General features: G+C 43.7%; 1 protein-coding gene across 1 annotated transcript in view; it reads left to right on the forward strand.

Moving 5' to 3' along the window:
* The window catches only part of SETD1A (SET domain containing 1A, histone lysine methyltransferase), a 350,806-nt gene that overhangs the window by 248,364 nt on the left and 76,225 nt on the right, over positions 1-26,217 (forward strand). Inside the window, exons 11-13 of the mRNA XM_033946630.1 lie at positions 21,181-21,332; positions 21,442-21,499; positions 21,884-22,183. Coding sequence (XP_033802521.1) covers positions 21,181-21,332; positions 21,442-21,499; positions 21,884-22,183 — 510 coding nt within the window. The remainder of the gene's footprint in view (positions 1-21,180; positions 21,333-21,441; positions 21,500-21,883; positions 22,184-26,217) is intronic.

The following is a 26,217-nucleotide window of genomic DNA, read 5'->3' on the forward strand; positions in this document are numbered from 1 at the left end:
TTATGGGCAATAGAATTCTTTTTAGCTAAATCAGTTATAGATAAAATAGATTTCTGAGGTATTTAAGAAGGTTTGATTATCAAAGTAAGGCAAATTCAAACTGATCTCTTCCAGAGTTGGTGTTTCCACTAAAATTACTCCCTCAGTACTTGGAAGCTTCCCCATCATCGAAATTCCTACATTCAAGAGTGTATAATCACCCTTCTTCCAGAAGTCCCCACAACATTCTTTGGACTTGCACCCACTCCTCCACCCTGTTCTCTTGGATCAGCGTCTATTCTTTGTATGCCAAACCCATAGGTCAGTTTCCTTAGAAACCCAGGGATCAAATGTTATAAGAAGGAAGTCAGAAAAATGTATACTATATATTCAAACAGACTAACTTCAGTGAAAAATGTCCACAGAGAGTGATCAATACATGTATACTCCGCTCAGAGATATGAAACTCAAAAAGAAGGCTGAAAAGCCACCTTTGCAATAAGAGTTCACCTTCCAGTCATTGCGATTTTTATATATTAGATCACTCTCTGAGGCTTGGTGGAACGATGTATCTAATGTTTCAATAAAGAGTCTCAAAAAAATTTCAAAAATATTACAACAGACTCTCTTAATTGTCTTCATTTAGTTTAAATGTATCAGTCCATAGTGTGCAAGGATACGTTGTCAGAGATAGTTGAATACAATAAGAAGTACTTAGCTTGTAATACCAGTTTGAGGGGTCCCAACGCAGCCCCGTTTCGAAATCTGCTTCAGGAGACCCGATGAGGGTTATCAAAAGTACTTCGTTGGATGGATTGGGAAGACAATCATGTCACTGCAAAATGTCCGTGCTAACTATGATTGCTTGATCTAGAAGAAAAAAAAGGTGTTTTAAGCATACAGTGTGGATAAAATTCTAACTCCACACTATAGTGCAATATTACAAACCTTGCTTGGCAGTACATGGGGGAATGGGACGAGAGACCTGTATAATATTAAATAATACATACCACTGCTGAGTTCACTCTAAAGATTGCAACTGACAAAGGAACTCTAACTTTCGCGGGGTTTATTTAAACCAAATCAAAATCCCTTTACGTAAAATTAGACGTGATGACATCAGCTCAAAATGAAAAATAGCACGATATGCTATTAAGGCTGTCAAACCTAGTGATAAGAGGAGGAACAAACAGTAACTACCCTAGTCACTACCCTAGAGTGGGTGAGCGGAGTATACATGTATTGATCACTCTCTGTGGACATTTTTCACTGAAGTCATCTCTATTCCTCCCCCGTTCCAACAGAGGTGAGATCGAAAGGGAAGCAGGGGAAACTTTTCTCCCTTCAAACGGCCAGTTTCTCCCTCCAAGCGGCTAGTTTTGGGAGCCCTTTCCAGCAGGGCACCTGGCCTCATCTCCACCCCTCCCCCATTCCAGCAGGAGAGAGAACTAAAGAGAAGCAGCGCTAACGGCACCAGCGGCCAGTTTCGGGAGCCCTTTCCAGCAGGGCACCTGGCCTCATCTCCACTCCTCCCCCGTTTCAGCAGAGGTGAGATCGAAAGGGAAGCAGGGGAAACTTTTCTCCCTTCAAGTGGGCTATCGCCAACCGAAAACAGCGGCCACATCGGCGGGTCTCGAGCACCGCTCCGCCCATCCCCCCGAGCCAGCAGGGGAACTTTCCCCATGTTTAAGTCAAATTGTGAAATCTTTAATCGTTAAGCATAATCGTGAACCCATTCAACTGTAAAGTTCATTTACTAGCTCTCAAAAAAAAAAAAAAATATACATAAAGCAAAAGTAATCAAAAATTATCTTAAATACCTGTTGAATCTTATAATCTGTTAAATGCTTGCTGTCTTCTTAATTTTTGTAAATTAATTGTTGTCAATTCTTAACTAATTTGTTAAATGCCTATTGTATCCAAAAATCTATGCTAATTTGAATACCGGTTTGATAGCCAGATTATCTTCATCCCCCTTCCACGAGATCATTTTCAGAATAGCTCCAATTCAGAAACACTTTACTAGATCTGTCCAATATCGTTTGTGCTGATACCTAGTACATTATTACCTAGTCTCTCCTCCATCCTTAACCTACTCTCACACGCCTCAAACAGGCCATCTAACCCATAGATCTCTAATTTCTCATCATGAAGCCACCTTCATGGCTCCTTCTTCTCCTACTCTTCTCTTCTCTCAAACTCTTCCCCTGCCTGACACCCCCTGCCCCCAACCTCCTCGACTCTACAAATGCTTGCAATATCTGCCCTGGCCTCAGAATTCCCAAGCTCATTCGCCCCAAACACCACCCATCCTACAAAAACCCTCGCAAAGTCAACCATGCCTCTCTAAAACCTGTCCTCACTTCCACTCCCCCCAACCTTGCCTCACATTCTCTCACCCCAGTCCCAACACTCTATTGCAATGCCAGATCTGCTTGCAATAAGATACAAATCTTGAAGGACCTACTTGAGAATTCTGACCTCGGATTCCTATTCATCACAGAATCTTGGATTACAAAAGATGACCAATTTACTCAAAATGAACTCTGTTCCCATGGCTACCAAGGCCTCTTCTCTCCCAGAACCAACTGAAGAGGAGGCGGCCTGGCCCTCCTTTTCAAATCATTCTTCGATGTCCAACTCCTTGAAAAGGGCAGCCACTCCTCATTAGAATACATGTTAACCTCAGTCAATGACGAATTCCACCCTCATCCTCTGGGTATCCTGCTTCTATACCGCCCACCTGCCCCTTGGAACAATTTCTCCGAACTCGTCTTTAAAACCATAACAAACGCCTTTCTCAAATTTCAAAGATTACTGATCATCGGAAACATCAATCTCCACCTTGACGATGTCACCAACAAGGATACATCCGAATTTAATAGCTTCCTCTCCGCTTTAGGCTTTCCCTCCCCCCCCACACTCTCCCCAACCCAAGAAAAAGGCCACACACTAGACCTCATCAGCTTTCTAGATCTTACTACTCACAAAACCTCAACTGACGACATTCGCTGGGAAATTGTCCCCTGGTCCGACCACTACCTAGGGGCCTTCTGTCTCCCCATTTTCATGTCACATCTCGGGGCCCCATCCCGCATCTCAAATTCTATTACCTTCCGTAAAAAAATCTCGAGCAATCTGTTCTGGATCAATTTTCTCGACAAATTTTCCCCCATCTCTAAACCTGCAGAACCAGAATCTAACTGGCAAAATTGAGTCGCCCTCTCCGAGTCCACCTTCCATTCCCTCGTCCCTCTCTCCACTAAAACCATTTCCTACTCCCGTAAGGCCCCTTGGTACCTCCCATACCACAGAGAACTGAAACAGAAATGCCGTGCTCTGGAACGAAAATGGAAAAAATCTAAATCCCCTACAGACAGACTCTCCTGGAGGGTTAACATTAAAATCTATAATACTGTTCTAAAAAAAGCAAGGAAAAACTTCTACGGTGACACAATGTCCAAATCCAACAATCAGAGTAGCACATTATTTAACATCTGGCGTTCCTTAACCTCCAAAAATGACTACATACTTCCCTCCTCCCCCTCAGCCGATTCTCTAGCAAAGTTCTTCAACGATAAGGTCTCCACCTTGAGGCGCTCCTTCCCACCTGCAATCTCCTACAAATCTCTGATTCCAATTGACCCCAACCCTATCCCAACAGACTCCTACCCTATCCCAGCAGACAGATCCTGGTCTTCCTTCAAACTTGTTTCCGAATCCCTGGTCTATAATCTCTGCCTCAAATTGAAATCCTGCAACTGTACCTTGGATCCTTTCCCCTCCTACCTCTACGAGAACACTCCCCCTCAGGCCATCTCATCTCTTACCATTCTCATAAACTCCGCCCTCCATTCGGGTCTCTTCTCTCCAGAAATGGGCCATATTTCCTTAACCCCACTACTGAAAAAACCTGAGCTTGACCCCTCTACACCATCCAGCTACCGTCCAATAGCTAACATTCCCCTTCTTACCAAGATGCTAGAATCCATCATATCCACTCAACTATCTTCCTACCTTGAAAAATTCACCATTCTTCAACCCTACCAATACGGCTTCCGTCCCAATTTCAGCACCGAATCCCTTCTGACCTCCTTAATCTCAAAAGTTCAATATCTCCATTCTCGCAACAAGTTCGCTGTCCTTCTTCAATTCGACCTCTCTGCAGCTTTTGATGTCGTCCATCATGATATTCTAATTTACCAACTCACCGAGATAGGCATAAACTCCACAGTCCTTGACTGGTTCTCGAAGTTCTTACGCTCCCGCTTCTACATAGTCAACATGAAGGGCACTTCTTCCTCCTCCTAGAACCCGATCTGTGGAGTCCCGCAAGGCTCACCTCTCTCTCCTATCCTCTTCAACATTTATATGTCCTCCCTTAAACTCCTCCATCTCTCCCCCCTTGAAACACTCTACACTTACGCAGACGACATCTTTGTCCTCCTCGAGACCGACTGGAACCTCACCAACCTCTCGGCGAACATATCCTCATGTATATCGAACTTTCAATCCTAGGCCCACATTGTGCAGATGAAACTGAACGAATCTAAAACAAAACTTCTCTGGCTCGGCCCAAAATTGGACCAACTGCCCACCTCCATCCCATTGTCCTCTGGCCCCACTCTGCATCTTGAATATTCTAGTAAAGTTCTGGGAGTCATCATTGACTCTACACTTTCCTTCAGCGACCACCTCAACTCCCTAGTAAAAAAATGTTTCTTCAGCCTTCACATGCTGAGAAAAGTGAGATCCTGTTTCCACCAAAAACACTTTGCCGTCCTTGTCCAATCCACCATCCTTTCCAGACTGGACTACTGCAACTCTATCTACCTTAGCCTAACAAAGAAAAACCTTCAAAGACTCCAGCGGATTCAGAATACCGCTGCTAAGCTTATCTTCGCAAAAAGCAAATTCGACCACGTCGCACCGCTTTTATCCAAGCTCCACTGGCTTCCGATTATCTTCAGAGTCCACTTCAAATGTGCCTGCCTCACTTTCAAGATCCTACATGGTATTCTCCCTCCCTTCATTCCTCTTTCTTGGAACTCCTCTAACCCCAATTCTGCCAGATCCACCCAAAAACTGAAACTTTCCTTTCCCTCTCTAAAAGGCGTTTCACTTGTAGGAAAACTAGGTTCTTCCCTCCCTTTCAGAATTACTCAGCTCTGGAACAACCTTATCTCCCCTCTTAGGAATCTGAGCTCCCTCCAACTCTTCTGTAAACATCTGAAAACCTGGTTATTCTCCAAAATGTAACTCCTCCTCCCTCTCTGGTTATTCTAGTCTTCCCTCCACTGGAGTTCCTTTCTACCCTAACTCTTGTTAACCGTGTCGAGCTTTACGAATGTAGAGATGATGCAGTATACAAACCTAAGGTTTAGATTTAGATATAAACCCATAGGTCAGGCAGGGGAGCTAGTTGCATGTGGCTACAGCGTCAAGGAGTGCAGCTGTGGGCTAAGGTGACTGACTTTCGGCCTCAGTGGCCCTAGTGACAGAGCTATATTCTGCCTTTCAGTGTGAGTCACAAATAATTCCATCAGTACTGCTACAGCACTAGCAGTAACTGAATATTATTGCCCAGCTGCTTACCCTTGTGCTTAACCATCTTGAAGGTAAAACCATCCAAAAGATAAGGGACACACTACTGCTCAGCAGGATACTGATGTCATCTTGAATCTCCTTTTTCTTCTAAGGGAAATAGCTCATGCCATTCCATTTAAAGGTAGAGCTTGAAGATATCCTCCAGTTCTTTCATCCTAATCCCCCCCACCCCCTTGGAATCTGTGATAGTGACAATTCACAAAATCCTGAAGGATGTACAGATCAGAATGGGGGAGGATTTTCAAAACGCATTTGACAAAGTACCTCATGAAAGACTTCTGAGGAAATTAGAAAGTCATAGAAGAATGGTCTAATATCTGGCATCTAAAATTCAATGTAAAGAAATGCAGATTAATTTATTTGGGGATTAATAATCAGAAGGAACCATATATGCTGGGAGGTGAGAGGCTGATATGCACGGATGGGGAGAGGGACCTTGGGGTGATAGTGTCCAAAGATTTAAAGTAAAAAAAAACAGTGTGACAAGGCAGTGGCTACTATCAGAAGGGTGCTGGGCTGTATAAAGAGAGGTGTAGCCAGTAGAAGGAATAAGGTGTTAATGCCTCTATACAGGTCATTGGTGAGGCCCCACTTGGCGTATTGTGTTCAGTTTTGGAGACTGTATCTGGTGAAGGACGTAAGAAGACTTGAAGTGGTCCAAAGGAGGGTGATGAAAATGATAGGAGGTTTGCGCCAGAAGATGTATGATGAGAGACTGGAAGCCCTGAATATGTATACCCTAGAACAGGGGTGTCCAGCCCACGGACCGCATGCGGCCCCGTGAAGAATTTTTTGCGGCCCTACTCACCCTCAAAGATGATTTGATATTTTCCTCTACTGCTCCCAGCTGTTTCCTGTCTTGCCAGCTCCCTCCTCCGTCTTGCTGCAGCATTCACTCAAAACTGTGGGCAGCGCTCCTACTTGCCTCCTGCGGATGACCCGGAAGCGTTCCCTCTGACGTCGTGACATCAGAGGGAACACTTCCAGATCAGCCGCGGGAGGTGGGTGGGAGCCGCTACCCGTGGCTTTGAGCGAACACTGCAAGACGGAGGAGGGAACCGGCAATACGGTGAACACCCTCGGCCCAGAACTACCGTATGGCAGGGGACCCAGTGGACTTGTGCCTAGGAGCCCTCAACTAATTAATCCTGCCCTGATTAGACCCTTCTTCCAGCTCAACCACCAGTCCTAGCATCTGCCACCATCAGACCCTCTTCTCCATGCCCCAGCACTACCACCAGCCCTCTTCTCCCATATCCTTCTTCTCTATATCCTCCTTCTCCATCTGCCAGAATCAGTTCCCTTCTCTCATTCTTCTAGCCAAGTCATGAGATCTTTCGCATGACTTAGCATCCAGCCTCAGTATCAGCCCCCTTTTCCCATCTGTAGCATCAAAATCTCTCTTAATCTATCTGCTGACAGCATTAGTTTCCTTCTCTTTCTCCTGTCCTCTCCCTGATCCAGCACTTTCCCTAATCTAGTCCATCATTCTTGTCCAGCACAACCCCTTTCTCTCGTTCCTTTGCCCAGTTCCCTGAAAATAGAGTCTGGCATTATTCCTCGTTCCCTGCAAATGGTGTCTGCCGGTTATGGTTCTTACTGAGAGCACGTGAAAAGAAAAGCTACTTTGGCTGCCACTTAGGGTGTGAGTTCTAACAGAGGGAGTGCGGGGATCTGGCCCACCCCCATTTCTTTTCTCTCTCCTTCCTGGGACACATGGATCCTCGTGTGGCTTGGATCCAGCCGAAGCAAATGTGCCCTGCTAATACACTGTGAATGCAGATTTGGGAAACCTTGCAGGGTCTTCGGGCCCGGCGCAGTGCGAGATCAGCTCATCGCAGCCCACTGCATTATCTGTGCTTAAACTCTTATATCCTCTCCTTCAGGCCTGCATGTTACTGCTTTTCTTAAAAGGAAAAAAAAAAGAAAGAAAGAAAAATAAAGGGAGAGAGAGAAGTAATTTGACTTGTGAAATGACAGGCTGAACATAATAAGAGAACTGGAATTCAATCAATGAAGTCCCCATGGGAGGGGCCTTGGGATGAGAGAGTGTCTGCAGCCACTGGAGCCTTCAAAAAAGAATTGCCAAAAGCTCTTACCCAGGAGGAGAAAGATGAAGGCAGAGAGACAGGGAGCTGGTAAGATAAGAGATGCTTTTGCAGAGTGAAAGTTGGATAACTTTTGGGAGTAGAAGGTGAATTGCTCTGGACTCTGGAGCTGCTCAGTGATCTTTTTTGTTCTCTGTCTGCCTGTGAGGGGGGTAGGGGGTAGAGGCCTGGTAGGTGTTGGCAGTGTGTTGAGAGAGATAGTTAAGGTTTGGCAGTGGGTGAGGTATAAGATGTTTTGTATTTTCTCCTGCATTAGGAAAGTTGTAGGAAGCAGGAGTCCTCACTTACTAGGGTTGTTGGGGGTTTATCCTCCTGGGCTTTTGTCCGACTGTTGCTCCTTGGCTGCTGGGCTCTGATTGTACTCCACCTCCTGCTGAACCTCTGGGCATGGCCTCGGACGACGGGATCCCAGAGAACCACCACCATCCTACACAATTCTTACCATCTACCAGGCCCCACAAGGAGAAGGGAGAGAGAGAGAAGGGAGCAGATGATGGAAGGGGGGAGATGATGGAAGGGGGGATTGGAGAAGGGGCAGATGTTGGAAGTGGAAAGAAGGGAGAGAGATGGAAGTGGAGAGAACTTGTGCCGTCAGCATCAGGCACATATGGGAAAGCAGCAGCAGCGGTGAGGAGGTGAGGGGCCCTCATCTCTTCACCACTGCTGCTGCTTTCCCACATGCTGGATGGGGGGGGGGGGGTGGCATATAAACCGCTCTGAACTGTTTGTGGTATTGCAGTATACAAAAATAAAGTTATTATTATTATGCTGGATTGGGGAAAAAGATAGTGTTAATGAGATATTGGAGGGGTGAAGGAAAGGGGTGGCAAGCTGTGAATAGACACTGAAAAGAGGGAACGGGGCCAGGGGGCCCAGTATATTTGTGTGCCTAGGGGCCCTCAAAGAATTAATCCTGACCTGCCCAAAAGGGAGAAGGGCTTGAGACTTGAGAGGGAGGGAGCACAAACTTAGGAAAATGATGGAAGGAAGGAGGGAGGGGCATGAACTTAGGACACAGAATGAAGGGAAAGATAGAGGGAAGCATGAGCCATAAGATGGAAGAATGGAGGAAGTGAGGGAAAGAGATGCAGAGGTAAGGGAGATAACAGAAAGGGAGAATTGGGTGTCTGAGAGAGGGAAAGACATGGTGCAATTGGGGAGATAAAGAAAGCGGAGAACTGTTGGGCAGAGAGAGGAGGGACGGAGACAGAGAGAATTATTGGACATGGTGGTGGGAGAGGAGTGAGGTAAAGATGCATGGGCGCAGAGAGAAGGGGAGAACATGCTGGACCAAGGAAGCCTCTTGGATGTTTTTTTTTATTTTGGGGGGGAGGGTATTAAAAGAAGAAATTATGGACCTGGGGAAGGGAGGCAGGCAGGGGGGAGAGATGGGATGGGGGCAGTTGGGAAGAGAAAGGGAGAGAAGTTGGATCTAGGGATGGGAGGGAGGGAAAAATGTTAGGCCTGTGGATGGAAGGCAGAGAGATGCAGCATCTCTCTTTTTTTTTTCTCCATTTCATTGTTCAGCATCAAAGGGGGAGAGAAGAAGAAAAACAGAAAAGAGAGGGAGGAAAATGTTGGACCATGGAGATAGAGGAGGAGAGATGGAACCATGGGAGGGCAGGAGGGAAGAGAGCTGAGATAAGATGATGCTAGGGGATGGAAAGAAAGGGGCAGGGAATTATAGCCTGACCAGTGGAGAGAGGAACAGGGAGTTATAGCCTGACCAGTGGAGAGAGGGAGGGGGATTTTGAAAGTGGCGAGCCATGTAGATGAGGTCAAAAGGGAGATGACAAGATAAGTGAGAGAGCAGTGAGTACAGTGGTAGAAATGTGGTAATGGAGAGTAGATAGAAGGGAATAGGAGACTGGGAAAGGAATGAGATGAGAAATAGGAGAGCTAGGGACTGAGAGAAGATGGAAAATTGAGAGGTAGCTGAACATTTAAAAAGAAGAAGGGTGAGAAAGAAGGCAAGATCTGAGTAGGCAGAGGCAAAAAAAGAAAAGAAAAAGTTAAAGCTGAAAGGGAAAAATCAATACTTTGGAGATAGGCATAAGAAGGAAATGGAATGACAGAAGAGGAGAAAAAAATGGACAGCAGACTTTGGAAAGAGAATTTGTTGAAGATAGAGAAAAAGCAGAAAGAGAAACTGGGTCCAAGATGATGGAAAAAAAAACATCCAGACAACAAGGTAGAAAAAATTGTTTTATTTTGAATTTATTAGCTTTGGGATATGTGCATCACAATTATTTTTGTATTCAGTGGCGTAATCATATACAGCTGATTTGGGGGAGGGACTGGAGCCCAAAATTAGTGGATGGGCACCAAAGTTTCTCCCTGCCTGAGTGCAGTTTATAAATGCTTGAGCTAGTGGGGATTCCCAAGCTCTGTCAACTGAAGACATCTTCCTCCAGTGTGGCAACACTCAAAATCTCCAAGCTTTGCAGCCGATGGCAATATCCTCAAGCTGCCCCTGCTTTCATGCATGCATGAAAGCCAAGGGGGGGGGGGAGGGAAGGCAGCAGCTCTGCAATATTGCTGCCAGCTGCAGAACTTGGGAAGTTGGAGGGGGAGGAGGTGGCCATTAGTTTGTGAGGCTTGGGGATCCCTACTAGCTACAGCAGGGGAGATATTCATTTTGAGGGAGTCTAAGCTCAAAGTGGGAGGCCCCAAAAATCAGTAATATTTACCCTGATTAAACGATCCTCCACATGCGCTGCTGACAGCTGATACAGCATCCCCGCTCTGATAAGGCTCACCGAAGCTGTAATAGAAGTGAATGAGAGAACTAGGAGCGCGTATCCCTGCTCATCAGAGTGGGGATGCGGAAGCCTGTGGTTGCTCCCACTGTCAGCGGTGTACGTGGAGGATCTCTCAGTCAGGGTAAGTATTACTGCTCTTTTGGGTTCTTCTCCACAGTGTCCCTTTAATGAAGGTTTATTATTAGATACATACATCTTTTATATTAGTGATTGCATATTTGGAACCTTCTCAACCTTTTTTTTGCTCATTGGCTAGTGTTAATGTTTGTGCGGCCCCAGGAAAACATTTTTTGGCCAATGCGGCCCAGGGAAGCCAAAAGGTTGGACACCTCTGCCCTAGAAGAAAGGAGGGACAGGGAAGATATGAATCAGGCGTTAAAATACTTGAAAGGTATTAACGTAGAACACGATCTTTTGCAGAGAAAGGAAAATCGGGTGGTGGACACCTGGAACGCGCTTCCAGAGGGAGTGGTAGGACAGGGTATGGTATTGGAGTTCAAGAAGGGATTGGACAATTTTCTGAAGGAAAAAGTATAGAAGTGTATAGATAGAGGGCTAGTATATAGGTCCTGGACCTGATGGGCCGCCGCGTGAACGACTGCTGGGCATGATAGACCTCAGGTCTGACCCAGAAGAGGCACGGCTTATGTTCTTAAATTTATACAGTTGTATACTAAACAATTCATTAATTCATTATAGATCATTCTTTCATAAATACTATAATTTTTAAATTATCTATAATGTCTAATATTTCTCAATCCTCCCATCCCACCTTCCCTTCTTCCCCCCAACCCCTGTGGAAGGATAAGTGCAGGAGATACTTATAGGGTAAGCACAGATTTATAAATCACAATTTTGGGAAGTAATCCAATTTTCATATGGAGTCCAAATGGTAATATAATTCTGTAACTGATTTCTCCGAAGAACTGTTAATTTGGATATCTGCTGTATATATTGTACTTTAGCCAATAATAATCTCGGCCCTGGTAGTTCTAGTTGTTTCCAAGCAGATGCCTGAACAAGTCTCCCTGCTGCCATTATTAATTGTATCTATTTCTGATACTTCAAAGGCAGGGCCTCTGGTCTTTTATTCAACAAACAGCTTTCCATGGTCTTAGGGATTGGAATGCCTAGTACTTCCTCAAAGAAGGAAATTAATTTATCCCAGTAAATCTGTGCTGTAGTGGCTGGGAGGGTGTAGATGGACTGGAGTGATCTTTGATGGAGACTTCAGTAGTTGGAACCTAAGAACAGTATCAGGCAGAGCTTTGGATTCTTGCCCAGAAATAGCTAAGAAGAAAATTTCTCCTTCCCTTGTAACTATAACATCAGTTGTTTGCCTTTTCTTCTGCCTCTTTTAATGTATAATATAGATTTGATCTGGGCTTCCAAGATCTGGTAATATTCAAAAGTACTTATTCAGATGATGCCTTATTATTAGAGGCAAATCATTAAAAGAAAGGCAAAAAATCTGAAACAAAGCTTTCCACAGAAGCAAACATTCATCATGATATCTTTCAGGTAGATTGAAAGTAGGAAGCCTATGAATGAATCAGTTCAACCATTAGATGATCAAAGTAAAAAAAAAAAAAAAAAGACAATCGGGGATAACAAGGCCAAGTGATGACCAATAATGAATAAATAGGAGGAACACAATCAATCTCATTGAACCTGGAAGATTTAGGGGAAATCACCTAGACCAAATGCATACCTCAGAGGACCAAAAAACTTACTATTAATAATTTATAACTGATCATTAAAATCATCTAGCTAAATACAGGAGAATAGCCAGTAATGCCAGTTTCTAGAAGGGTTCCAGGGTGATGTGGAAAATTAGACTGATGATTCTGATAACTGTGCTGAACAAAATGGTGGAAACTATTATAAAGAACTGAGCATATAGTTGTGATTTAAAGGGAGAAAAATAAATTTTCAAAACACTCCTCTTCCCACAACACTTTGGAATTACTTGACCAAAATAACTTAGAAGTCCAAATGATCCATCCATGGGAAAGCAGCAATATTTGCTGAATGATTGAATGAAATCAATCTATTAATGCTGAATGTGACAAAGGTAATAGAAAATAAATTGTATGAAAAATTTTTTATCCCAAGACAAGCATATTCTCACAGATGGATGACATCATCCACGGAGCCCGGTGCAGACAATGCAAAAGTGTGCTATCACTTTAACTTCTTCAGAAGTCTTGAGAGTGCCTTCCTGTTTTAGTCTTCCGCGGAGCTAAGCAGTTGTGTTTTTGGAGTGTCTCCAAACACATGATTTTTCTTCATATTTTTTGCCTTTCCATACTTTCTTCTCCATTTTCTTCATTTTATTTTCTTAGTAATTTACTTTAATTTCCTCAGATGTTTTTCCCTTTTTGATTTTGAGACCTTAGAGCTCCTCTCAGCCTCTTAGCAGGTTGGCTGCATCGATTGATTTCGGGCTCTACTTTAATCGATCACCGCTACGATTGATTCCTTCAACTTCACTGTGACTATTTTTCCATCGATGTCCAAGCCTTCCTGCAGGTTTATAAAGTGTTCTCGGTGCAATAGGGCCCTATCTGTCACTGATCCGCACAGTTGGTGCCTTCAGTGATTTGGTCCCGAATATCAGGTTGACACTTGTCTTCACAGTGCCACTCTTAAAAACGTTATTTGAAGGCTCAACTTATTCAGTAGAAGAAACTTTTCAGGTCTTCTCCATCAGCGTCTTGACCTTCGCCATTGAAGTCTAAGGACCATTCAACAGAATGATCAACATCAGCACCGGCATCCCACTTGGTGTTGGCTCCAATGGTACCATCAACTTTTCCTCTTAAAAAATGCTAAGAAGTGAGTACATGCTTCTCCATCGGCTCGTACATCGGCATACTGTCAAGCATCGAGTAAGTCGATGCATGCCAGAAGCCGACGTAAGAAGTTGAGGTCTCCTTCACTGCAATTAGTGTCTCCTTGGAGGCGTGCCTCATTGAGGTAACCAACGCTTTAATACATTGCAGCACCAATGGCACCATCTGTACCAACAAAGTTACCAGTGCAGTCGTTATAGGAGCAACTTTGAGAGATCCTTCAAAGTGAATTGGCACTTATTTTGTAGTTACAACCTGCCTCTGTACCTCCATTGGCACCGTCCTAACCAATACATGACTCCAACAAGGACTCTTGTACCAAGCCGATCATCCATCATAGCCATCACAGTTTTTCCTCACGCTATACATTGAATAGGCACTGAGACACCGATCTGAGCTCTTCCAGGCACTGCAGTCATAGGTCTTCATATTGACACTGATTCAAATCAAAAGGCCACTACTCTATCCGTGCCTTGTCTCATAAAAGAACTGACTATGATTTAGATCTCTTGGATCCTACACACTCAGAACCAGAACTCTCTACACTAGAATCCTATGGTATTACCCCTGATTCCTCTCCACCTCCTAGATGTAAGTGTCTACTGGAGATGTTTGTCATTACCAGATTCATACACTAAATGGGACATACCCTACAAGTGAAAATGGAAACTGAATCTGAACCAAAACCAGAGTTGTATGATGCCTTGGATTTTGAACAAATTCCTAAGGACTTTAAAATTTCCATTTCATCATCTTATGAAAGATACCTCTACATGCATCTTTAGCTCCTGGAAAATTTGACTACCTTTATAGGGTCCATGAATGTCCAGCTACAGCATCAATTCCTCTTAATTGAGTATGTCCTAAAAAGGTCATCCAGTACTAGAACATATGCCAGCATACCTCCTGGAAGAGAGGGCTGATCCCTGGACAAATTTGGTAGACTGCTGTATCAAAACACCATGCTTAAGAGCTGCATTCTCAGTTATAACTTTTATATGACTTTTACTTGGAACAGTTTGTCCAGCAGTTTGCTACCTTTGAACAACATCTTCCTGCTGAAATTTATTGACCAATATCAAGACATCAATCATAATCTGTTTGAAACCAGAAAGTTTGTGGCCAGATCAGTATTTGATGTCACTTCCAGAGCTTCAGCTCTGTCTATTGCCATGCGTCGACAGGCCTTGGTTATGAGTCTTCGACTTAGAACCTAATGTGCAAGATCGCTTCACCAATATTTCTTGTCTGGGAGATGAGTAGTTTGGGGACAAGATTGAACAAGCCACTGAGAAAATGACTAGGCATGAGCAAAGTATGACAGCTTTGTCTATCTCAGTCCTCTAAACCCCAGACTACTAGGTGATTTATAATTTAAGAGACACTATTCTCAGCCCATGTCGTCTTCTAGGCCGCCGCCTCAGAAGAGCTCCAGACAACAAACTCAGCCTCAGTAAAAATCCACTCAGTCTTTTTGACTCCCTCATCTAGAGACTAGCCACCGTCCTACCATCTCATCCTCAAGGAACTGAAAGGGACTATAGCTGAACTGCTTCAACTAATAGCCAATCTCAATCAAATCGGAAAGGATTCTGGAAGACTGGAAAGTGGCGAATGTCATGCCGATCTTCAAGAAAGGTTCAAGAGGAAATCCTGGAAACTACAGACTGGTGAGTCTGATCTCATTATCGGGAAAGATGGTAGAGGCGCTGATAAAGGACCGCATCATTGATCCCTTGATGGACACAATCTGATGAGTACTAGCCATCACGGCTTCAGCAAGGGAAGATCTTGCTTGACGAACTTGCTGCACTTCTTCGAGGGAGTAAACAGGCAGATAGACAAGGGTGAGCCGGTCGACATTGTATATCTGGATTTTCAGAAGGCGTTCAACAAGGTTCCGCATGAACGACTACTTTGAAAGATTGCGAGCCATGGAATTGAGGGTGAAATACTCATGTGGATTAAAAACTGGTTGGTGGATAGGAAATAGAGTGGGGGTAAATGAACAATACTCGGACTGGAAAAGCGTCACGAGTGGAGTGTCGCAGGGTTTGGTGCTTGAACCCGTGCTCTTCAACATATTTATAAACGACCTGGAAATTGGTACGATGAGCGAAGTGATTAAATTTGTGGACAATACAAAGTTATTCAGAGTGGTGAAGACGCAGAAGGATTGTGAAGACCTGCAAGGTGACATAAACACTCTTGAGAAATGGGCCACGACATGGCAAATGAGGTTTAACGTGGATAAGTGTAAGGTGATGCATGTCGGTAGCAAAAATACACGAATACAGGATATCTGGTGCGGTACTTGGAGAGACCCCCCAGGAAAGAGACCTGGGAGTACTGGTCGACAAGTCAATGAAGCTGTCTGCGCAATGCGGGCAGCTGCGGAAAGGACAAACAGAATGTTAGGAATGATTAAGAAATAGGATCACAAACAGATCGAAGAAGGTTATTTTGCCGCTGTACCGAGCCATGGTACTCCCCCACCTGGAATACTGCGTCCAACACTGGTTGCCGTACATGAAGAAGGACATGGTACTACTCGAAAGGGTCCAGAGAAGAGCGACTAAAATGGTTAAGGGGCTGGAGGAGTTGCCGTACAGTGAGAGATTAGAGAAACTGGGCCTCTTCACCCTTGAAAAGAGGAGGCTGAGAGGGGACATGATCGAAACATTCAAGATAATGAAGGAATAGATTTAATAGATAGAGACAGATTGTTCACACTTTCTAAGGTAGAGAGAACGAGAGGTGATAGATTCCGTACAAAAGTATGGAAGTTCTTCACCCAGAGAGTGGTGGAAAGCTGGAACGCTCTTCCGGAGGCTGTTATAGAGGAAAACACCTTACAGGGATTCAAGATAAAGGTAGACAAGTTCCTGCTGTACCAGAACGTAAGCAGGTAAAGCTAGTCTCAGTTAGGGCATTGGTCTTTGACCTAAGGGTCGCCGTGTGAGCGGACTGCTGGGCAAGATGGACCACTGGCCTGACCTAGCAGCAGCAATTCTTATGTTCTTAAGTTATCCCATCAGAGGTCATCTAACTCATTATCAACATCATTGGATCCTAATCACCAACGCCAACTTGGTCTTAAAGGTCATAAAAGAAGGCTATGCTCTCCATCTTTGCAAAATGCCTCTGCAAACTTCTAAAAAGTATACACTCAACAGACTTCCCTTCTTCAACAAGAACTCTTGGGCTTTCTACAGCTGAATGCCATCGAACCAGCACCTCCTCAGCAGAGGGGGGCGGGGTTTCTATTCCAAATATTTTCTCATACCAAAGAATACCAGAGGACTGCGTTCAATTTCGACCTCTGAGCCCTCAGCAAGTACTTAGTCAAAGAGAAGTTTCGCCTGTTGTCCCTCTGCATTCTCTATCCCCTTTTAGAGAACGACTGGCTTTGCTCTCTGGATCTCAAAGAGGCATACACATATATCCCCATTTTCCAGCCCACAGGGAAGTACTTCCACTTTCAAATAAGAACGTATCATCTCCAATACATGGTACTACCCTTTGGTCTTGCATCAGCACCCAGAGTGTTTAGTTGTAGTAGCTGCAACACTCTTGCTCTTATGGCTTTCATGTATTCCCTTATCTGGATGACTGATAAAAGCATCCTCACCTCAAGCGGCTTAGATAGCAATGGACTCGACCATATGTTTCTTAGAACTTCTGGGATTTGCAATCAACTACCAGAAATTCCATCTCCGACCAACCCAGACACTGAGCTCAAGCTCATGCCTACCTTCCGCAGCAGAGGTTCGACAACCTTTTTTTTTTAAAATTATTTATTTATAAACTTTCAAATATAATCAATCAAGTTAAACTTGTACAGAAAGCAAGATCCAAGAAATAAAAAGATAACATCCAACATAATATATACATTCCAAACAAGAAAATAAATTCTATCTTAAATCTCGCTCGTGTCCTCATATAGGATCCAAGATTAAATTAAACGGAATTTAAAGTAATCAGTTAAAAAAGAAAAACAGTTATAGGTTGAAACTATGGTAGGCAGTCATCTATTCGTCATGAGCTTTCTCCAGCCTTGACAGAGACAGGAATGTTGTCAGTTGTGAGGGTTCAAAGAAAACAAATTTATGCGACTTATAATGAACGATACATTTGCAACGGTATCGAAGAAAAAAGGTAGCTCCCAGGGCAGTAATTGCAGGTCTTAGCAATAAAAATTCTTTTCTACGCCTCTGTGTGTCCCTGGCCAAATCAGGAAACATTTGAACTTTTAATCCCAAAAATTCTTTGTTTATTTTTAAAGTATAACTTCAATAACCATGTTTTATCCAGAGTAAGAGCAATTGAGAGAAGCAAAGTGGCCGGAATGGCTACTTCCCTGTCCGAAGACTCTAATAAGGCAGATATATCCAATGGTTCTTGAATCACTTCTTGATTCGCTTCTTGAGGGTTCTTTTGATCACTAGTATCTTTAACAGGCAAATAATAAGCCTGTGTAAACGGTGGGATAGAAGACTCAGGAATTTCGAGTATTGCCACTAAATAACGTTTAAGCATGTCTCTAGGAGTTGTTGTATAAATCTTAGGAAAATTAATTAATCTAAGATTATTATTTCTTTAAAAATTTTCAAGTGATTCAAGCTTTCTTCTTAAATTTGTATTGTCCTTAATTAGCGCCTCCTGTATTACTTTGGAGGATTTAATATTTTACTGTTGAGTTTCAATTTGTGATTTAAAGTCACTAGTAATTTTCTGCAATCCTGAGATTTCCTTATCATACTCTTTAAGTCTTTCTTCCACTTGATTAAATTGAGAGGTTATAGTTTTAGGAATGGTAGCTACCAAGTCCCACAGGGTGTCCAACATTACTTCCTGGGGTTTAATAAGTTGAGGAAATTGTAAATGTAAAGTTTTATGCTCACCCACTGGCAAGTCTTCCAACTGCTGTTCAGGCTGCACTAAACCAGCTCCCACAGCCGTTAAAGCCTCCAACTCCATGTTCAGGCTCCCCAGCAAAGGCTGGGAACCTGAATCACCATTCCCCGGATCGATTTCTGCTGCCTCTGGGGGAGAAAGCACTCCGGCTCCCAGAAGCTCCCCCTCCCTCGGGGTACTGGTCGTTCGAGGATGCGGGGGTGGTGCTCATGTTTCAGGGCTGAAAGTTGTCTCGAGCCCCAAGGAGGACTGCTGCACACCGTTCCCTTGCAGCGTCTCCATCGGAGACAGCCCTGTTTCTACCAACGTGCCCTACATGCACCGGAAAAGCTCCTCTATGCCGCCGACCACGGGAGTCCCGGAGCGTCGCGAGGCCCCAGCGACGCTTCTCCCTCTCCGCTTAGGCATCCTCGGTAGGTAATTATGTTAAATGCTAGAAAAAAATCACTAATTCGAGGAGGTTGTCAGGAGCAAACACACATCCAACCTATGCCTCGACAATCTAATTCGTCTCTGCAACTGAGGGCAGTTTCAGCACATCACATGATGCATCTCCTGGGACACATGGCCTCCACAGTACATGTTACTCCATTTGTCCGCCTTATCTCAGGGATTCCCCAATGGTCTCTGGCCACAAATCCAGTCTCCCACCAATCGGGAGTCACCTCACTTCGTCTAGGGTGGATTATCCTATCCAACCTTTCCAGGGGCCTTCTTTTTCATGTGCCCTGCATCAGAAGATCTTAATGGCAGATGGGTCCTTGTCTGGATGGGGAACTTACCTAGATGGCCTTCACACTCAAGGAATTTTGACTTTTTTAGGAGCAATCATTTCATATCAGTCTATTAGAACTGCGAGTGATCTGCAGAGTGCTGAACACATTTCAGGATCGTCTCTTCAATCAAGTAGTTGGTAAGGACAGATAATCAGATCATTATGTACTATGTCAACAAGCAAGGGGGCACGGGTTCTCGCCTCATTTGCCAAGAAGCGACTCAAATTTGGAATTGGACCGTTCCGTGAAACATCTTTCTCAAAGCAGTATCTGGCAGGCAAGCTAAGCAGACACCTTCAACCTCACAATGAATCTTCTCAACATGAGGAACCCCTCAGATAGATCTGTTTGCATCTCCCAAGAATTACAAACTTCCGAGTTTTGCTCCAGATTACCCTTGTTGCATCTTCTGGAATCTGATGCCTTCCTGATAGATTGGACAGACCAGTTCTCTATGCCTTCCCTCTGATACCCTTAATAGGGAAACGTCTATTCAAACTCAAACGGGAGCCAGCTACAATGAATCTAATCGCTCCAAGATGGCCAAGACAACCCTGATTCCCTGTTCTACTTCAACTCAGTGCCAGGGATCCCATCCCTCTGCAGATTTACCCAACTCATATTACTCAGAACGAAGGGTCCCTACTTCACCCCAGTCTGCATTTGTTGGCTCTAACAGCCTCGTACCTCTCTCCCAACAACTAAATGATATCCATCTCTCTGTTCCAGTTTCAGCTATCATTGATGCTGCCAGGAAACCTTTCACACAACTCTACAATCGTTTTAAGTGGACTCGCTTCATTTCATGATGTACTGAGCAAGCTCTACTCGATACATGTCCCTTGTCTTCAGTATTGGATTACCTTTTGCAGCTCTCAGACTAGGGTCTAAAGACATACTTCAGTTAAAGTGCACCTCTGTACCATCAGTTCTCTGACTACATACTCATTGGTTTCCAAATTTATGAAGGAACTGATGCACATACAATCCCCAATCAAATCCACTCCGGTTTTTTGGGACCTCAGTGTTGTACTTTCCACTTTCATGAAGACACCATTTGAATCATTGGTATCTTCATCTCTCAAATACCTTACATGGAAAGTGGTCTTCTTGATTTGCATCACTTCTGTTCGACGAGTCTGCAAACTTCAAGCTCTGGTTTCAGATCCAACTTATCCAACTTTCTACCATGACAGAGAGGTCCTATGCACTCATCCCAAATTCCTACCAGAAGTCATCTTGGAATTTTACTTCAACCAGTCTATAATGTGCCTGTCTTATTTCCAAGACCACATTCCCATACGAGAGAAGCTGCACTTCATACATTGGATTGTAAACTTGCTTTGGCTTATTACCTGGATTGCACAAATCCTCTTAGAACTTTTACTCAGGTATTCATCTCATTTGATCCTAACAGACTTGGAACTCTGGTTACCAAGAAAACAATTTCTACATGGTTAGCAGACAGCATCTCCTTCTGTTATGCTTGGGCTGAGCTACCATTAGAAGGCTGAGTCACAGTACACAAGGTTAGAGCAATGGCAGTCTCAGTTGCTTTTCTTTGTTCCACTCCTATTGAGGCATCTATGAAGCTGCCACCTGGTATTCACTACATACTTTCACGTTCCATTACTGTCTGGAGACTTATTCCAGGACAGGACATTCGGTTTGGCCAAGCAGTTCTCCAAAGTTTAATCTCTATGTAAGTGCCATCTTCCCTCCATCTCTTGAAGTAGCTAGGGAGTTCCGTCTGTGAGAATATGGTGCCTGCTATAAATCACAGTTACTTACCTGTAACAGTTGTTATCTAGGGACACAACCCTCTCTCCTCCCCTAGTTGGATTCTTAGCTTTGTTTTTATTAAACTGATGGTTCTGCGAGCTGACGGGTGGGAAGGCACTCGCGGATGTGCAGTATGGGCAGTCTCAAGACTTCTGAAGAAGTTAAAATGGCAGTACACTTTTGCACTATCTATACTGGGCACAGATGTTGTCATCCCATCTGAGAATATCTGCTTGCTGTCCCTGGATAACACCTGTTACAGGTAAGTAACTGCTTTTTCACATTATTACTGCAAAGTAATGATAGTATACAAAGCTCAGGATTGTGCTGGATCAACTGAATAAATTCCTCTATATTGCAGTTACATTTTCCATATGTTCTTTCCTTGCTCTAGAGAGAGAGAAAGATGTGCTGGAAGCCAACCGGCAGGGTTCCAATGGCTCTAAAAGAGACTCGGAGAGAATAAAAGTGGAGGCTAAGCACAGGAAATCTTTTCATTTGGACAGTGAGGGAGAGGAAGCCTCTGAGGAATCATCCTCGGAGAAGGTGTGCACAGGATATCTGGGTGACATTTGTTTTTAATGTAAATAGAAAATGTCAGTTTTCCTCAAATATGTGTACATTTATCTATGTATTTTTGTTAATGCTTGGAAAGGAAGAAGAGGAAGAAGAGGAAGATCTTGAATTAAGTGAGAAGGACCAGGAATCTGAAGGTGAGCAAGACCATGCATTGCGCAGGAAGGGGTAAGGTGAAGAGGCCTGTAGATATTTTTTATAATGACAGCTGGATGGGAAGAAGGCAGTCTGCATAATAACTCCATGATAGACTGGAGAAGGAGAGAAGCCATACATAATGGATTCCTGGTGGAAATTTGTTAGGGTAGGAGAGAGCTTTGTGTGAGTCAGATGGAAAAGAGAAAGGCTTTCAGAGTTCTTCCTACAGAGAACTCAAAGTTGAGAGACAAAAGGACTTTTATTCCCACCTCAGATAGAAGATAGGCTGAATTATTCTCCTGAAGCTTTTTTGTTTTTCTGGGCCTCTTACTAGCCTCAAACAAGGATTAAATAATTTGTTGTTTTTCTCAATTCTTATGTAGAAGAAGCTGAGTTGGCAACGGTAGTGAGTGAGAGCTCCTCCAAGGCGGAATCTGAGGATGAGAGTGACACAACCTCAGATTCAGAAAGTAGCTCTTCATCCTCTTCCTCAGAGGATGAGGAAGAAGAAGAAGAAGCAGCAGCAGCAGTTGATGAGACCCCTGCAGAAGAAACAACAGAGGATACCATGGATGAATCTACCTTGGACAGCTGCCTTGCTGAAGCCATGGTAGAAAGGAAAGACAAGACACAGCTCTCCATTCCAGAAACTGTCATATTACAGAAAGAACGGGATATTGCCAGTATGGATCTACTTTTTCTTTTGTTTTTGGTCCACTTGTAGGGTAATTCTGTAACTGCACTTCTCCTACCTATATATAAAGTTGCCCAGAGGACACCCAATAGAAATATATTCTATAAATAAATGTAGATGCCTACATTTTGTTATAGAATATTAGTGTATCCAAGCATACACATGTGTATACACTTAGGCATGAGCACTTATGCCAGCCATAGATGTGATATAAGTGTGTGTTCTGCCTAGCTGTAAGGATTATAACATGCTTAGGACCAAAATTCCTTTTACCCACTGTTCCCAACAAACATTCTGATCCCTTAATTTCTATTGTAAAACAGTATTATACACACAAGCTTCTTTTAAGAATACGTATATACTCAAATATAAACTAGGGGGGGGGGGGTTAATATTCAAGTGCTCTGCCAGGCTCTGCACCCTGTTTCCCCTTTCTCCTTGCCCTGTACATTGTCCACTCTCCCTCCCTCCTGATGCCATGCATGCCTCCCCCGCGTACCTTTGAAATCCCTGGTGGTGTAGCAGTGGCCCGGGAAAGAATGGATACCTCCTTCCTCCTGTTCCAGCCGACTGCAACGACTTTTAACTCCCTCCCGCCTCCCCCGTGTACCTTTGAAATCCCTGGCGGTCCAGCGGTGAGCCAGAGCAGGAGCGGTCTTCCAGTGTTCCTGCCCTGTGCTGAGCCGCTAGCTGAATGGCTGCTACGAGTTCTCCCCTTTAAGCTTCGATAATATCAATGTGTATTCACCAAGATATTAAAAAAAATGGTTGGGGAACATACCTTGACCTTTAACGCACAGAGGGCACCTGGACAATCCCAGATTGAGAGTAATTTACTTTCCAATATTTGTTCACTTTCTTCACGGTCAGTTAGGGCTGATCCTAATTGATAGGTGGCAATGTTATCAAGCAGGGAAGAGTGGGATCCCTTTGATTATATTGAGTGGCAGTACAGATATGGGATTTTGTGATTCTCAGATATCCATCCAAACCCCCTATATCCTGGAAAGCAAAATAACTTAGCAAACAGATTCAGCAGAATCCTTCAGCCTCATGAGTGGCTGCTGAATCTGCAACTCCTCAAATGGACTTGTTTGCTGCAATAAATATGCCAAGCTAAAGTACCTCTTGTTTGTAACCTATTTTCAAATGGCATTGTTTAAGATGTACTGATCATAGAATGAGTTTAGCCCCTCCTTTATGAGTATCCTTCTATACCCTTAGCGGCAACTCTTCAGAACTTTCAGAGAAAACAGATTACAGTGATTCACGTAGAACCCCACTGACCTCATAACCTGGTTCCCCTTCCTCGAGTCTATTGGTTCAGCCTCCTTGCAGAAATTATGTTCACAGCTCTAATAGAGAACCAAAATATGCTTTTGCATTCCAGTTTCAACTCTAGCACTCACAGCCTAAATATTAAGCAGTGATTAGTTCCTTCTTTAAGACTACCACCTCCAGTTCAAAAAATTCAGGTATAAATGCCTTCAAGTGGAAGAGGTTTTCCTTCGGTTGTTTCATGTAAGTAAGGTCAAGATAATTTTAAATGCCAATTAGATTTCTATCTTATATGCTGACTTTTTCCCCCTGTTGGCATCATGTGTGTATGTGTTCCTCTAGGTATAACAAAGCAGTCTTTTTTTAAGGAGTACCAGGTGCGAGAACTGCTATCCTGCTTGTCCTTGAAGAAAGCAAAATTGTTCGCCTGTAACAGGTATTCAAGGACAGCAGAATTGACCCTTACAAAACCATCCACCTCCTCTAGGAATTAACTTCTCCTCATACTAGCTTTGGCCCTGTTCAATGCTGCGAACAAAAGTACTCTACACAACAAAGGAGAACATTCTTTAAACTTTGAACGTTTGCTTAAGTTGCCATGACATGTCATTAGATGATAGTACTGGAGAAAATAGCTCAAATAGGCTTTGATGACAAAAACAACAATCCAAATATAGGAGTCGTGAAGAAAGAGATGTTCACTAAGCAGTGGATAATTCATCATGGAAGCCCAGACCAGATGTATTCCACGTATCAGCAAAAGTGGAAAGAAGAGGAAACAAGAGCCAGGTTGGTTAAAAGGTGAAGTGAAAGAGGCTATTAGAGCCAAAAAACATCCTTTATGAAGAGAAACTTGCAAAAGAGACAAAAACTCATAGCAATTTTTTTAGGTACATCAGAAACAGAAAACCTGTGAGAGAATCTGTGGGACCGTTGGATGATCAAAGAGCAAAAAGGGTGCTCAGGGAGGATAAGGCCATAGCGGAAAGACTGAATGAATTCTGTGCTTCAGTCTTACGGAAGAAGATGTAAGACCGGAAATGGTTTTCTCAAGGGTGATGATGCGGAGTAACTGAAAGAAATAAAAGTGATATATCGCCAGGACCGGATGGTATACATCCCAGGGTACTAAAAGAATTCAAACATGAAATTGCTAACCTGCTGTTAGTGATCTATAACCTATCGCTAAAATCGTCTGTAGTACTTGAAGATTGGAGAGTGGCCAATGTTACACCAATTTTTAAAAAGGACTCCAGGAAAGATCTGGGAAATTACAGATTGCCGGGCAAAATGATAGAAACAATTCTAAAAAATAAAATTGTGGAACACGTAGAAAACATGATTTAATGAGACAGAGTCAGCATGGGTTCAGCTGAGGGAGATCTTGCCTCGCAAATTTGCTCGACTTCTTTCAAGGTATGAATACGAGAGCTGTTCAAAAAGTATCAGACCTTTATTCATATAAAATACTTGTATTCAGATGCAACAATCTTATACTAATCTCCTTCAAAGTAGTTTCCTTGGGCTGCCACACACTTCTTCCAACGGTTCTGCTACTGTTGAAAGCATCGCTGGAACACATCTTTTAAGATTGCTCACAACTGGTCCGTCACATTCTGCATGATGTCTTTTGACTGAAATATGATCCCTTTCAGGGGCATTTCCAGCTTGGGGAAAAACCAGAAAGTACACGGAAACATATCGGGAGAGTAGGGAGCCTAAGGAATCACAGGTGTGTTGTGTTTGGCCAGGAAACTCTGTATCAAATGTGAAGAATGGGCAGGTGCGTTATTGTGATGGAGCTGCCAATTGCCCGCTGCCCACAGGTCCGGCCATTTGCGTCTCGCAGCATTACGAAGGCGGCACAGAACCTCTTGGTAGTACCCTTTGGTGATTGTTGTGCCGTGTGGTGCGTACTCGTGATGAACCACACCACTGGAATCAAAGAAGATGGTCAGCATGACTTTGACATTGCTGTGGACCTGCTTTACTTTTTTTGGCCTCGGGGATGTTGAATGCTTCCATTGTAATGACATCAGCCTGATTTCTGGGTTGTACCCATAAACCCAGGACTCATCGCCAGTGATCACTGCTGAGGAAGTTGGGATCACTGTTCGTAGTCTCCAGCATGTTTGAACGATCTGCAAATGAAGTTGCTTCTTCTCGATCGTTAGCAGCTTTGGCACGAACTTCACTGAAATTGTCCTGAAGCCCAGATCCTCAGTCAAAATGGAATGAACGGATCCAATGCTCGCCTTGTCTGCAAGTTCTCTGATTGTGTTCTACAATCCTGCATCACCAGGGTCCTCACTTTGTCAATGACTATCTCATTTCTGGTTGTTGAGGGCCTATCAGAACGTGCTTCACTCTCCACTTATGTGCAGCCATCTCTGAAGCGGTTGTGCCACTCCTTTATCTGTGTGGTGCCCATAGCTTCGTCCCCGAAGGCCTGTTGAATCTTGCAGATTGTTTCCACTTGGGAATCACCAAGCTTTACACAAAATTTAATACAGTAACTTTTTCTGTTGTCATGTCAAAAATGAAAATCGGACAGCACTCACTTACACTTCCTCACTCATCGACGGTCTGCTGGTGACTGACAGCTTCTGTAGGCGAGAGAAATTCAAGCATATGCATTAGGTTCACATATATAAGTGCACCAAACCATGCCTCCCTAGCTTTATTTGTTTACGCAAGAAAAATTAAGGTCTGATACTTTTTGAACAGCCCTTGTAAACGTGGATA

Source organism: Geotrypetes seraphini, chromosome 5 (assembly GCF_902459505.1).
Source record: "Geotrypetes seraphini chromosome 5, aGeoSer1.1, whole genome shotgun sequence".
NCBI lineage: Eukaryota > Metazoa > Chordata > Amphibia > Gymnophiona > Dermophiidae > Geotrypetes > Geotrypetes seraphini.